The 14,351-nt window shown below is 33.6% G+C and overlaps 1 protein-coding gene across 1 annotated transcript; it reads left to right on the forward strand.

The window, feature by feature from the left end:
* Positions 1-746: 746 nt before the first annotated feature.
* On the forward strand, positions 747-13,508 carry LOC117318104 (fibrinogen-like protein A). Its single transcript, XM_033873105.1, has 5 exons — positions 747-1,050; positions 8,923-9,044; positions 10,626-10,722; positions 12,666-12,833; positions 13,258-13,508. The coding sequence occupies exons 1-5, from the start codon at positions 747-749 to the stop codon at positions 13,506-13,508; spliced, it is 942 nt and encodes a 313-aa protein (XP_033728996.1).
* The last annotated feature ends 843 nt before the right edge of the window (positions 13,509-14,351 follow it).

Below are 14,351 nucleotides of genomic sequence, written 5' to 3' on the forward strand. Positions count from 1 at the left end.
GCGCCGCCAGCTTATACACTGTTAGTCACCAAAATATGGCATAGACATATATCTATTAACACAAAGAAATTAGAAGAAATGTTTTATAAGACTAAAATATATATTGTAATACTAAATATCCAGCTTAAATACGGAATAATTTCTGCAGAATGAAAGTAATTGTTTATCTATATTAAATCCAAAGGCGATAAAAAGAAGCTGGAACTTTTTTGAGAGTTGTATAGGGTACAGCGAACGTTGGCTATGTGTAAAACATGTATTGTTCAACAACCATTTTTGTAATCAATCAATCATAAACAGTTATATTGTACTTAAATAAATTGGATATAGAGTTAATATTTCAACAAGTTTAGAGAATAGAGATAGAAATGTTTTTATAATCATAAGTTAATGTACAATCTTCCGTGAGACTATTACCGAATACAATGCGAAATTACAAACTATGCAGTAGAGTGAAAATGTTACAACTCATTTTATATTGCGTTGTGTCTATGTGGCCTTGGTGCACAATGCATCCCAAGAGACAAAAGTAATTAGTTTTATTCATTATTATGGGTAATATATCTGTCAATGTCAAGTCCTCCAATTAAAAAATACTCAATTTAGTTCTCTATTAACTGTTGTCAATATACACACTGTGTATATACAGCATACGTATACGGTACATTGGGTGTGATGGACTAACATCGAATCAAGGATCAGAACTTGAACATTTGATGTTTACCAACCTGTGGTGATACATCACGATGGTGTATATGCTTTGTCTTCTAGTAAATTTCCTACGACTGAATTCGGCCACGATTACTGAAAACAAGTACAAAGTGGTGACAAAGACATTAATTCAGAACCATGCTGCATCTTTTTTATCTTCATCAACCTGGAAAACGAAGCTGGGATGTGCTACCGCGTGTGACAACTCAGACTGTTTATCGTTTTCCTACAACTCCGCCACGAGGGAGTGTAAGACCTACAGAGACGAAATATGTCACAGAGACGACGGTGTGACGTCATCGACAGTGTCATTCTACGTGAAAAACACAATACTTGAAGGTAAGTTTATGGTTTCCTGTTTTGTTTGTTATCGGATCCGTATTTTACTTTATTTGAAGACGTTTCCCCTATTTTTTTTTTTTTTTTTTTTTTTTTACATTTTTTAAATAATGTAGTCTGTGATATTTATATGATTAGACATTAATTGTCCTTAGCATCACCGCCGAGTCCTAGAAGAGGACGAATAAGTTGTATAGCTCAATTTTAATTATCTTTGCTGTACACCATAATCTCTCAATTTGCTGAATTGTTGAAATGTTACATTATTTTGTGTCTTTTGGAAAATGTCACCTCAAGAAATCTTCAGGCAACGTTTGATTTTAGACTCACCTAAAAAGTATTACGACTTATTATTTTTGAAGCATCCTCTGTTTGGCGGAAATATGTGTGCATAAATGATAAATTCAGAATGTGTGGAGAGGGTTTCAATCAGGTGAAAGCAAATTTCTTCTCTACATAGACAAAGATCTTAATCAATTTGAACAGGAGCAGGCATTGGTTAAGGTGACCCAACATTGTTAAAAAAACTAAATGGTACACGAATTGAATTTTGTTCCCTCAATGGAGGACAGCCGAGGAAGGGACGGTTCAACTGAGGGATGCGCACGTAGATGGTTTTACGTTTTTTTTCTTCTGAGTTAAAAAAAAGATTGTGGTCGTAATTGATTCACACTATATCATTGAAAAAAGAGCAGTACTGAATTTGAAGGTTAACTCTAAAAAAAACTGTCATTGGTGTATTCGTGAAGATACAAATGATGACGTCACAATGTTTATAGCGAGACTATAAGATCGGTGTCGGTTGACGTTTGTCTAATAACTATGGCTTAAACCATATTCGTGTCATTATAGTGTGATATGCAGAGTAAATTAGGTTGGCATTACGGCTGAGATGAGTTTTGCCGTATGCAAATTCATTTACAAGATCTCTACTGGATACAAAATGATGGCATAGAGCCGCGACGTGTAAAGTTGTACTTTCAATGATTTATAAATTGGACACATCAATAATAGTGATCTTTGGTAGATTTGGGTTTGTTTTTTATTTTAATCATCTTTGTAATCAGAAGACTAAACGCTAGTAAAAGAAAAATGCTCCCGTGTTTTTGCACTGAGAGACATGTTCCCAAAATGGAAAAAAATATCTATGATATAACTTTATGTTTTAAGTGTTTTCCCATGAACTTTAAGGTTAGCAATGTTGGCCTCCTTCAGGTCCCTTCCTTCAATTACTCTGCCGGGTTTCCATACGTTTAACTCTCACGTTTCATTACGTTTTATACACAATCCCTGTGGAAATAAACTTGTATTGATGGACCCATTTCTCTTTGTAACATATGACGCGGTATTATCCAATCAAAAGCGACGTTGCAAACGGCGACGTACAAATGTAATATAATGTTTTAAGCCAGTGAAAACGCTTTTTACGAACAATATTATTTTTTTTTAATCAAAAGACCTTTATATTTACTCTATGTTTATATTTCAATTACTTTGACTGCTTGTTGGTACGGTCTCTTAATGACGGGTTTTTCTTGTGCATACTACATTCCGTGATTTACCAAAATCTTGTCTACGAATTAATTAAACTAGGAGTGTATTGCCACACTCTTTTATGACCTGAAAAGCACAGAATCTAGATGTATTTTTCACAACAAAATCATCGTCCGTTTTTATTGATATAACCATATATTTTGTAATAAAAGCAACAATAAACTTTCCTTCTTCAAAAGAAAGGTTATTAAACTAGAGTATGTTGAAACAATTGCAAATATCGCTTTAAACAACATTAAGAGTGTTAAAAAGAATTATTAAGATTACATTTTACAACTTGAGAGTCGTTTGCTTTGCTTTAAAACTGGCATGCAATTTTTCACATGAATCTCGTTTACCTTACCTATGACCTTAACAGTTGTTCTAGCCTTTTTTTGTAATTTCGAATCTTTCCTTGCATCCTGTACTCATTCCAATAATTGACTCTTACATCTGTGCCAATCCTAGATGGGAGAAACGGCTGCATCATACAATGTTTTATCGTATCAATCATTATTTAACACGCATATATATTTTTCTTAGCTATCTTTATTCGCTTCTTTACCATCCTTCGTGTTTATCACTATCTGCAGGAAGTTATCTTAATGATCTTATGCACTTTATTTGACGTTGTCTAAATTATTATTGGATGTTGGTTCAAAATCAGCCGATATCTTATGATATTACTACCTAACTTTACAGTCAATTTATAATCGACGCGAGTTTTCGGCATGACAAAGACTAAGAATCAATTCTATTCATAGCAAAAGTCGATCAAATATTGTTTTCATGACATCTAAATATTTTATTAACCGGCTGAGTGATATTAATTATTTACTCGTTTCATCCTAATTCGTATGTACTTATGATATTTGGTCTGTTTGTTTTTCAACGAAACGTCAAGCATTGTACTTCAATTAAGGATTGAATGTTGCTTTAGGCGATTTCATGGGGTGATGAATTGCGTTGCTCTTGAAGCAATTCATGTCAAATCTGTCCGAAGAACAATTAATTCATCACCCCTTGAAATCGACCAAAGCAACATTTAATTACCATATTTCAATAAACACGCATTTTCCTAATACATGTACATTAAAAAAGTAAAGTCTTCAGTTGTTAGAACTTGTTCAAAACTAGTGATTTGTGTTAAAAGAAATAGTCCGCCATTAGATGTTGACAAAACATTATTATTAAGATAAAAATACTATAAAGAAACACATTAACCAGAAAAAAACACACACCATATCATTGTTGATGCTAAGTCGTTAGACCTTTATGGATAAAAGCATGAATAATACATTCAACATAATAAAACATGTCTGACAACCAAAGTCATTATATCAATAACATCTTCCATAAGGCTCTTGACATAATCAAGAAATTAGTTTTTTCTTATTCATTACTATGGCGACGGAGATTTATGACATGTCAATTCATTATTCCAAAATCTGTCAGATATAATCAGAATAGAGAAGGTCGATAAAGCTGCTAAAGCTGTAAAACTTCGTTAACACTATAACAATACACTATGGAACTCTCATAAACCATTGATACAAAATGTAACTGTTAAGACTGCTGGTGACAAATAATACACATGTTACTTAATGTCGGTACATATGATATGGTTTGGCTTTAGTTTGGTAATATATTGCTGACTATCAAAGCAATGGATATAGTGTTTTAAGAATGCCATTCTTAGTGAGTGATGTGCATCCTTTTGGGTAATGATAATATTTTGGACATTGTGGAACATTCATTTTTGCGCCGTTGTGGCAGTGCAGAACTTATGTTAGCTTTAAATGCTTCCTTGTTCAAATATACTGCAGAATATCGCAAGTAGGAAACCTGGTCACATTAAACTGACAACGGGAGAACTAGTCGTCCGATTCCAAAACATGTTAAGAATTATTAAGAGTTATGAAGTAACTATCATCTTAGTGACTCTGGTATGCCCGGGTCAGTAGAAAAATACCTAAGCCTTTCTCACAGGGGCGAACGCTCAACTAAAGGCCAAACGTAGGAAAGTGCCAAGGGATACATTAGGAAGAAGAGAGTTGTTTCGAAAAGAGAGAAGAGAATATCACTAAATAAGTCCCATCTTAGGATCAAGATACCAAGATACTATTCAGAGACAAGAAATAGAATCAGAGCAAATCACCTTCTTGCGTTGATCATTGCATTTTTGCCAGTGAAATATAGAAGTTTATCAAACTAATAAAACTTCTGTTTCACGCTAATGTTTTATTATTTACATTACACGTACACGCACAATAGCAAATCACCAACTCCTTTACAGTTACCTTTAGTTTTTATTTTCTTGTTTTAGGTAGTTCTTTTTTAGGGCCTTGATAGATTGGCTGTAAATTAAAATAATCAGCATGTGCTTCAATCCAATTTTAAAAATACCGAGTGTATTATTTGATAAGTCGGTGCGATATACCATTTAGAACTGGAAATAGTTAAAACTACATTACCCACCAACATTGTAATAAAGTACATAGTAACTTAAATCTCTGAATAACTGGAAATGCATTTTCTTTTTGTAAATAGCATCCCAGCTTTCACAACATACAGTAATCATCATAATTTGTCCGGTGAAATTATAATCCCTTGCACGCTGTGAATATCGATGTGTTATGAGATACGCGAGGATTTTTCATTTCTTAAATACCTCCTTCTTTTAAACGCCCAATGGTATTTTTACATGTCAATCAGATTTGGTATCCATTATACATTTCAAATATAAATCAATTAAATATGAGAAAGAAATTACGGCTGATGATGACTATGCAGATGGTTTATTGTCATTGTCCGATCTCGAAACAGCCAACCAGTTTGTGTTAAAGTATAGTGTTTATCCTAGTGACTATGTACGATAATTTATTTGCAACCAGGTTTATGATGAAGCTATTGCATCTAAACATTCAGATTTTGACATTTCATTTGACTTCCATCTAGTTTTACTCCGTCGCCTCTTAAGTATCCATGCGACTCTTTGTACTAATCACGAGTTCTCCAATAACAATGCGTAATTCAACTTTTTCGGCTAAACTGTATTGAATTCTTTATTATTGAAAAGTGCTGATATATTGTGTGTCTTTTGAAAATCTGTCTTAAACGTGACATCAACAATATTTTATCTACATAACCGATCTCCATGGCTTCATCATTTTTATCTGAGCTTCACATTTAATATCATACAGTCACCAGTTTACAGTCTAGGCAGATTGCCAATTTTGTCTTCTTCAAATATTTATGATCGATTGCTTGTATGCACCAAAATAACACTATTGTTTAAGCTATAAAACAATAATAATCCGTGTCTGCTCTGTATTAGACCTGTCGGCCATCGGTACATTAATTTGTTTTACATCCAGAAGATAGCGAGTCACTCATTGAAATGCCTCTGGGATTTGCATTTCTGATCAACTTAAGTATAGTGTTTATTGAGCTAGTCGGATGGCACAGTGGTATCTCAATGGGATCGCCTTTCACCTAGGTCGTTAGAGTTCGAATCACCGATGTGGATAGGTATGGGATAGCCTACACATCCATATAGGTTTCCTTCGGGTAATGAACACACGCTATTCGACACGCTAGTTTTGAAATATGTGTATGCATCGGTAAGTAAGCAAGAGTGGGAAATCATATCTAGACATATTATAGGATTTTGTGATCCAAAGCAGGATTAGGATAGTTTACCAAACGCCTGTTGTTAAGGGATTAAAGCCGTATATTCCTTAAGAAATATATATACATATTCCCGGCCAAGAATCCAGTCAATATAATGTTAGGAGAGCGTAAACTAGCATCTTGGATTGCCATAATCCATGTGTGTGACTAGATGTATAGGTTATTTCGGAGTACGCGTCTTTGAAGATAAGACCTGCTGTATACCACACATACCATTCTTGAATGACGATGGAATGCAGGAACCTGAAAAATACATTATTATAGTTTCTTCCTATCATTTTCCAAATCAGAGGTGTTTTAAAAACAAAAATGATTTCCCTATTGGAACTACTGTTATCTCCTTCTGTTCTTCTTAGCTGCCTGTATACATGGCGTTAAACCAATAAAAACAATGTGAAAGTATCATGTGTTTATTTGACTCCGTCGCATGGCACGAAAACGATATTAAATATGTATAGTGATATTAAGGGAATAATTCGAATCCCACAAAAGCAAATAGTTTTGTCCCTAGGGCCAATGTTATTGGTTTTTTCCCAGTGCCTTTAACATCATCGAAAGCGAACGGGGACGCGGACGGTTTTAATAAAGTCATGTAACACTGAAAGCTGACACGTGTTTTCATGTTAGTTGTGCATTATTAGGCTGTAACCGGAATTAATATTAATATCTAAATATTTAGTTCCATAGCTCTTGAGTAGCGAATGAACTATGAACTAGTAAACATTCATTGCATCTTATTCCCCGCAAATAGAAATATTGATACTTGAAGTCACTGAGGATTCCTAGTGCCTGGTAACTCCTAACACGATATTTCAAGCGATTTACATCATACAATTGAAACCATTATATACATTTTTCACGACTTTAGTCACATGGGAACCCCGTAGAAAATTCAATAGAGTATTAGGCAAAACATCTGTAGAAGAGAGATCTTTTACAGGCGACATCTGTTGCTAAAACCTTTTGCTTTATTAATTTAAGATACATTTGAAATGAAAAATCACTTCACAATCCAAGGGAAATAACCTTATAAATCCAAAATCATTTAATTGATTTATTGATTTGATAAATCATTCATTTATTCAATCATATATGTGTATTATCACAGTAAGCTGTGTTATTCCACTCACAGACAATTGTTTAAAAGTTCTGACTGTTGGATATAAAGGTTATATTTCACTTGTGGAATATGACCTTCCGGTCTTTTAATTAGTCAAGAATTTCAACTTTGACCCGAACTACAACTGTTGTTAACGTGATGAATAATCGAATGACGTCACATCACCGGGTCCCGGCCGTAACTTGAACACCTAACGGGTTCCCATGCCATTTGCCCACCATACATCTTGCTGCCATATCTACAATAACAACATTACAACCACTGTTCATTGCTTAAATAAACAGGTCACATGACTCATGATATTTGGATATGGAATTTATTTCACACTCGTAGGTCATCTTTTAAAGGTTACAAAAGACACTCGCTCAATCTCATATCTTCTGTAACTTTAAAACAATAACTAACTCGATTGAAATGATTTCCATATCCAACATCCACTCGTTGTGTAACCTCTATTTATTTATCTATTTATTTATCAATTGATTACTTATATATTCATTGATTTGATCTATTTCTTATATATTTATTTGTCGATCTATTTATCTATTGATTTATCTGATTCCTTGAAATAACGGCTATTTTCGCACTCGTACAAATGAAACGATTACTCTTTGATTTCTCAAAATCAAATTCCTCTCTGACATTTCCCAACACAAAAACCTTACACAAAAAGATACACAGACATAACAACAAAACCATCATTCGTGCCCATTTATATAAAACGAGGGCAAACTATGAAAAATAAAAGATGAGACATTTGAAAAAAAAAAGTGTAGGAAGAATAAGATTATTGACCGCATAATTGAAACCATTCTCATTTACAGTTAGTTTTCTCAAATTATAAAACTACATTAAAAGAAAAACTAAACATCGAAAATAGAATATCACTTATCAAGTAGTTCCGAAATACCTTCAAAAGTAATTAATTTAGGAATATGTTTCATTACCGAAAGTATGCTAGTCTGAGCCTGAATTGTGTAAAATTGTGTAAAATCCTGGAAAAGTGATATTAGCATGACGTTAATTAAAATGAGTAAAATTAACACACTGCTTTGTAACATTTTACAATTGTTTACGTGGTGTAGTAAGAACTAGATAATTTGCTAATAGAATCCTGTTATCAAGAGTCAACAAAGGGGTTGACCCGAGGCTAGAAGTGAGATGATTATGTAGCACATTACATCACACACAGAGCAGGCGATTCCACAAAACCTGTTCTTTATGCTTTTTTTACCGTTATTATTGATCGATCTGTAATTTAAAAGGCTGTCTGAAAACCTTTAATGTATATCCGGCTTCGTTTTAAATGTATTGTTATTGGCAATAGATACTTAAACATTTCTAATAACAAACCAAACATGCACTTTTATCAGTATATTGATTCTAAATGAAACAGGGTATGGAGTGTTTGTTCCGTGAAAGTATTACCTAATACCATACCCGTATAAAGATAGGAACAAATTATCCTGCTCATTTTGCTTTTTTATTTGCATTCTTAAAGCAATTATGTATCTTTTATTATATAGATTTGAACCATTGTGGAGAAGTTCCATCTGTCTACTGTTCAGCAGTATACACGGTCAATCCATCACAATATGGGGCTTTTGATGTCTATTGTGACATGGACACCGCTGGTGGACCTTGGACGGTACGTTCATTGCTACGGCAATAATCAATATCTTAATATCTACATTTCTGTCATCAATGCAAGAAGAAATCCCTTGAGTATTCAAAAGTACTTCCGATGTATATTTTTTACGATAATTATAATATATAATTAGAGTACATGATTCGAATAGTGATCATTTAAGAAAAAATAAGAAATATTTACAATGTACATGATATACGGTCCGTTTTGGTTCAAATTGAATTATTAATTTACTTCATATAACTATAGTAATACATTCCCAGTAAAACACTTAATCTACCAGGACTCAATGTTATTTGTATGAATATTCAGTTAACCGACAAACCTAGTTATCTCGAAATCTAATAACTCGAACACCCTGCCTAATTCGAAGTAAACACTTAGGTATGTCCATGAGTCAACTGATTTCGTGAAAATGAAGTTCAATTGGATTTTTGGGTAGGGCTTCAACAAAGACTAACTTACAATACATAAGTGTGCCAACATTTCAGAACAAAATAATAGCTCTGGGTGTAATTCATTACTGTTGATAATCAGTCAAAGTGAATACAATATTTTAGATCGGAGTCATGGTAACTGTCTATGATTAGCAATAACAATGTAATACAAGGCATGGTTTAATATCGCACTAGTGCTTTATGGGATGTGTTAGTCACTTTAATTATATTTCAGAAGGTTCTGTGATTTCAAGTAGAAGCAACAATCATGGAGTATGTGTGCCATATGTAATAATCAAAAAGAGGGGGCTAGAATTTCATATCTGTTTTAGTTCTGCGGGATACGTAATTTATCCATGATCTATTTCTGCTTGTCGCACAAGATATCGTAAGGAAATATTTGACCAGTGCTAAACTGAATAGAATCCCTTATGACGACCAGTAAAATGATCCTACTAAATACCGTTTTTATCTTTTCCCTTGCAGTGGTTTTGAATAATGAAACAATATCAGTAGTTGTATTTTCGTATTTCTTAGAAAAACAAATTAGGTGTTTGCATCAATATGTATCAACATATATTTATACTATCAAAAATAGTAAGTCTATAATGGTTCAAATCGGAATCTTTGTTTATTTAAACATATCTGGCACAATTGAACAATGAAAGACATAACCACGTAGCAAAACGCAAGTAGTTATGTTTATTCTGCAACTGGCATTGCATTGTCGAAATACACTTACCAAATATATTGTTGCTGTATACGCCAGTGACGGAAACAGCTGTATGTTAAAATTTCAGTACGTGCGTCAATTCGACTGACCTACTTCGAGGTTAAATAACGTTTAAAAGACGAACATATTTGGAACTTGTTGATACCATTTCATTTCAAAATTGTTATTTTTGATAACTGTTGCAGGATAAATAGAATACATGGTCAGTGTCTTAAAATATGAGCTGTATTATTGGCTCGGTACAGAAAAACAAACGTGGCTCGCCAAGGCTCGCCATTTTTTTCTTTCTTTACCCCCGCCAAAATACGGCTTATATTTTAAAACACTGACCATGTATTATCTCTATATCTGAAGATATTTAGGAATAACACTACGGTTTCTAACTAACCATTTTGATTATTTTTGTTATAGATAGTAACAAACAGATACGACGGAACCGTAAACTTTTACGAATCGTGGGACAAGTATAAGAACGGTTTTGGAAGTTTGACAGGAGAGTACTGGCTAGGTAAGACTTTTAAAAGGACAATAAGTAAGATGTTTTCAGGTTCAAATACAATTAATTGGACGTAACCATTTCCTTGAAATCAGGATGAAAGAACCTAGAAAGAAATATCCGTGGCTGCTACCACTACGCCAAGCCGACATTTCTAAAATAAAAAAAAAATTTAAAAAAAAGGTGTTTTGATGTCGTAGTCATGTAAAGTCAAATTATCTGATAAGATCACGAAACATACCTATAAGGTGTTATGAACACATTGATTATGAAATGTTATAAGCAGTATAGGTATCTTACGAATACGGGCCACAGTTGTTCCGTCGGTCAGAGCACCGGCCACGTAACCTCAGGTAAAAAAAACAAGGTACGTGGTTCGACGTTTCTTACCAGTGTCGGTTTAAGTTTCTCGGGAAGCTGAGAAACGGACCGATCTGTTCTGTCGTGGTTGTGTGCTTGGGCGAGACACTTTACGCTAATTGCTTTGAATGGCATGCGACGTGCCTCTTACATGTGGTTCAGTGATATAGTCATCATCTTGTTCAAGGAGACCGGCCTTAAAATGACCCTGACTGTTCAAGGGGCGATGAACCCAACAAATAAAGTAATAAATAGCCTTTTCACAGAATGACATAAACATAACAAACAATGAATAAAACTTTGACATTTTTAAAATATTACCATCTTAAATTATTTGTAAAAAATAAGTATTACAATCTTACATATGCAATCAAGGTCCAAAGGTGTCCTTTTTTAAAATTGTAAGCAGACGCTCCAATTGTAATCAAATGTTTTTTGTTGGGAATATCTGGATAAAAACTTGCTTTGTCTATTTCAACATTTGATGATTTTAGATAACTTTCAATTTTCGATTTTAAAATTGATTCAACAGCCGTAATTCATATTCCGACGCATTTCATCGCCCCGCAAAACTTAAAGGAAATACAACTATAGAGAATAACGACATAAAAAGGCATAATTCTTACTGCAAGTCGATAAAAAAGATAAACGGAAACCAAAATACGTAAAATATAGATTAACACTTAGGAAGTACAAGGATTATTCATATTATGTGTTCCATTAATGTAAGAGTATTCTTCGTCATCGACGGCACAAGCGAAAATGTTTGATAAATAGAAAATATTGATTTTGTTTTCACATTAGATATATATTGTATGGTAGAATATCAATATGTTTCTTGTAAGAGAAGCAAACAAAGCCGTTGCTGTATTCAACGGGAAACCATTAAATGCTTAATCTACATCTTTTGAAAACATCGCGAATAGAAACGTAGAGATTCTGTATATTTACTCTTGACAACAGGACAGTGCTATTTTAAATAGACAGCTAAAATCGAATCCTTTTGTGGTGTTACCGGTAAGTTGTAATTACAAAAATGTTGTTATATGAGTATGAGTATTAGATTTCAAAAATCTGCAATATGTAAATAAACAACAAAGAGGTGCAGTAAAATAGCTACTTTGCTACATATGAATCTTAATAGAAAAATAGGCGGATTTCAAGGTATTATAATAATGTTTTTGCTAACATTCCCTGATAAAATGTTTATATTACCTCACTTGAACGTTTTAATTTCTATTGAAACATGATATAAAACACGCCTTTTTTATTTCGTTGTCCTTTGTTGCATCTCATTAGGGGAAAAATAAAAACAAATAATACTATATACGGTACTTGTCGTGAAATCATTGCAAATAACCAACTTCATTTATAAACCAGTAAACAATTTGGAATCTCAATATCCATGACTTTTTGTTTTTTGAATCACAAATCTTAATTTCTATAACTAAAACCAATCAAATCAGTTATATCTTGTACATTAGTACTGTACTGCCACATATGCTTACTGTTTTGTTGTTTGTTTGTTTGTTTGTTTTGTTTTGTTTTTTTTGTTTTTTGTTTTTTGTTATTTTCATTTATTTATTTTTATTCAGGCTTTGAGAAATACAGAATTCTGCAGACGCAAAATCTGAAGATGAGAATTGAAATGGGTGGATGGGATGGGTCTTTGAAGTATGTAGAGTACACGTCTCTGATAGTGTCATCAGAGTCGTCAGATTATAGCCTGTGGTACACGGGGTTCAGTACACCGCACGGATTAGGTAAGTAAAGGTTCTAATCTTGGCCCTCTGGGGGCTATCACGGATATTAGTTTTATTTTTGTATATAAATACCTTGTGGTAACGTGGTCATGATATGACATGAAATTAAGGTCAGGTCAGAGGCCATTTTAAGTTATGAGGGGGTAAAGTGGGGTGTCAGTTTTGACGAAACTTTCAGATTCTAGTTATAGGTTGCATAATAAAAGTATCAATAAATAATTTTTTAATCGGAGGTTTGGAAGTGCTCGTGGATTAAGCTAATAATCTAGATGAAATTATCGATGGAAGAACCACCGTTAATTTCTTTTGTTATACCCGCTTCGGTGATTGTTTTGACGTTTGCTCGCTTTCCGTTCTTCTGTGATCGGTTTGTTTTGCATTTATTGTAATATATTTTAATGTATTTTTGTTTTCTTTTAACAAGGCGACAAACTAGACGAGGCCATAAACATGCCCTTCACAACATACAACCGCGACAATGATGACAACGACGACGGAAACTGTGCTGATTCGGCGACTGGGGCTTGGTGGTATGGCAACTGTTATAGTTCGAACCTGTTTGGTCAGCGCGTAAATGCTGATGGATACCAGGCTATGGTATGGAAATATTTCTATCCAGATGGAGGTGAATATTCGGCACTGAAGTCAGTCAGAATGATGCTGGCCAAGCCGTAGTCATAAGCTGTATGATGTTTATGCTCTTTAAATCTAAATCACGATGGGATTGGCTAGGTTATATGAATGGACATGCTGCTTTTTGAAAATAGTACTAGAAGCGATAGAAAATATATTTCTCAGTTAGAAATCTCGGTGTATCCGTCCATACGTTAATCAGTAAAGACCTCTTGTATCTGTAGTATAAGGTAAGGCCCTCTAGACCTCTTGTCTCTCTAGTATAAAGTACAGGCCCTCTAGTAAACCCCGAAAAATCGCAAAAAAAAATGAAAATTTTCGAATAAAAAACGTCATTTTAGGGTTAGGGTTAAGGTTAGGGTTAGGGTTATAATCCATAAAAGCAAATTGATTATATAGCTTGTATCAAACTGGAAATTGACATGTATCCTATATTGATATATAGGAGGAAACGCAATTAGGCCGAAGCATGAATCATTTAGGAAAAAGTTTGAACAAAACTGGTTAGATATCTTTTTTTTCAAGACTGTAGAAGTATTTTGTAGATTTTTCATCTTCTTCAAAGATTTGTGTTCTAGATCTGACCCTAGTTGCACTTGTTCGATTATCATACACCTGTTTAATTCTATTTTTTAGGGAATTTATTTTATCGTTGGTTATGGTACTATTGTCATTCTATTTTCATGAAAAAATAGGCATAAACTACATGTACATTTCAACAACGCCCTACTGACGGATAAATGTGTACAGTGTTCAAGATAACACATCAGAGAATGCTGAGGTTAATATTTATGAATTATGGACTTTTGGTGAGATCGATATTGAGGTCATTACATGTCTATTTGATATGAAAACTTGGATGAAATCTTAACTTGATAGCAGATC

Source organism: Pecten maximus, chromosome 19 (assembly GCF_902652985.1).
Source record: "Pecten maximus chromosome 19, xPecMax1.1, whole genome shotgun sequence".
Lineage (NCBI taxonomy): Eukaryota > Metazoa > Mollusca > Bivalvia > Pectinida > Pectinidae > Pecten > Pecten maximus.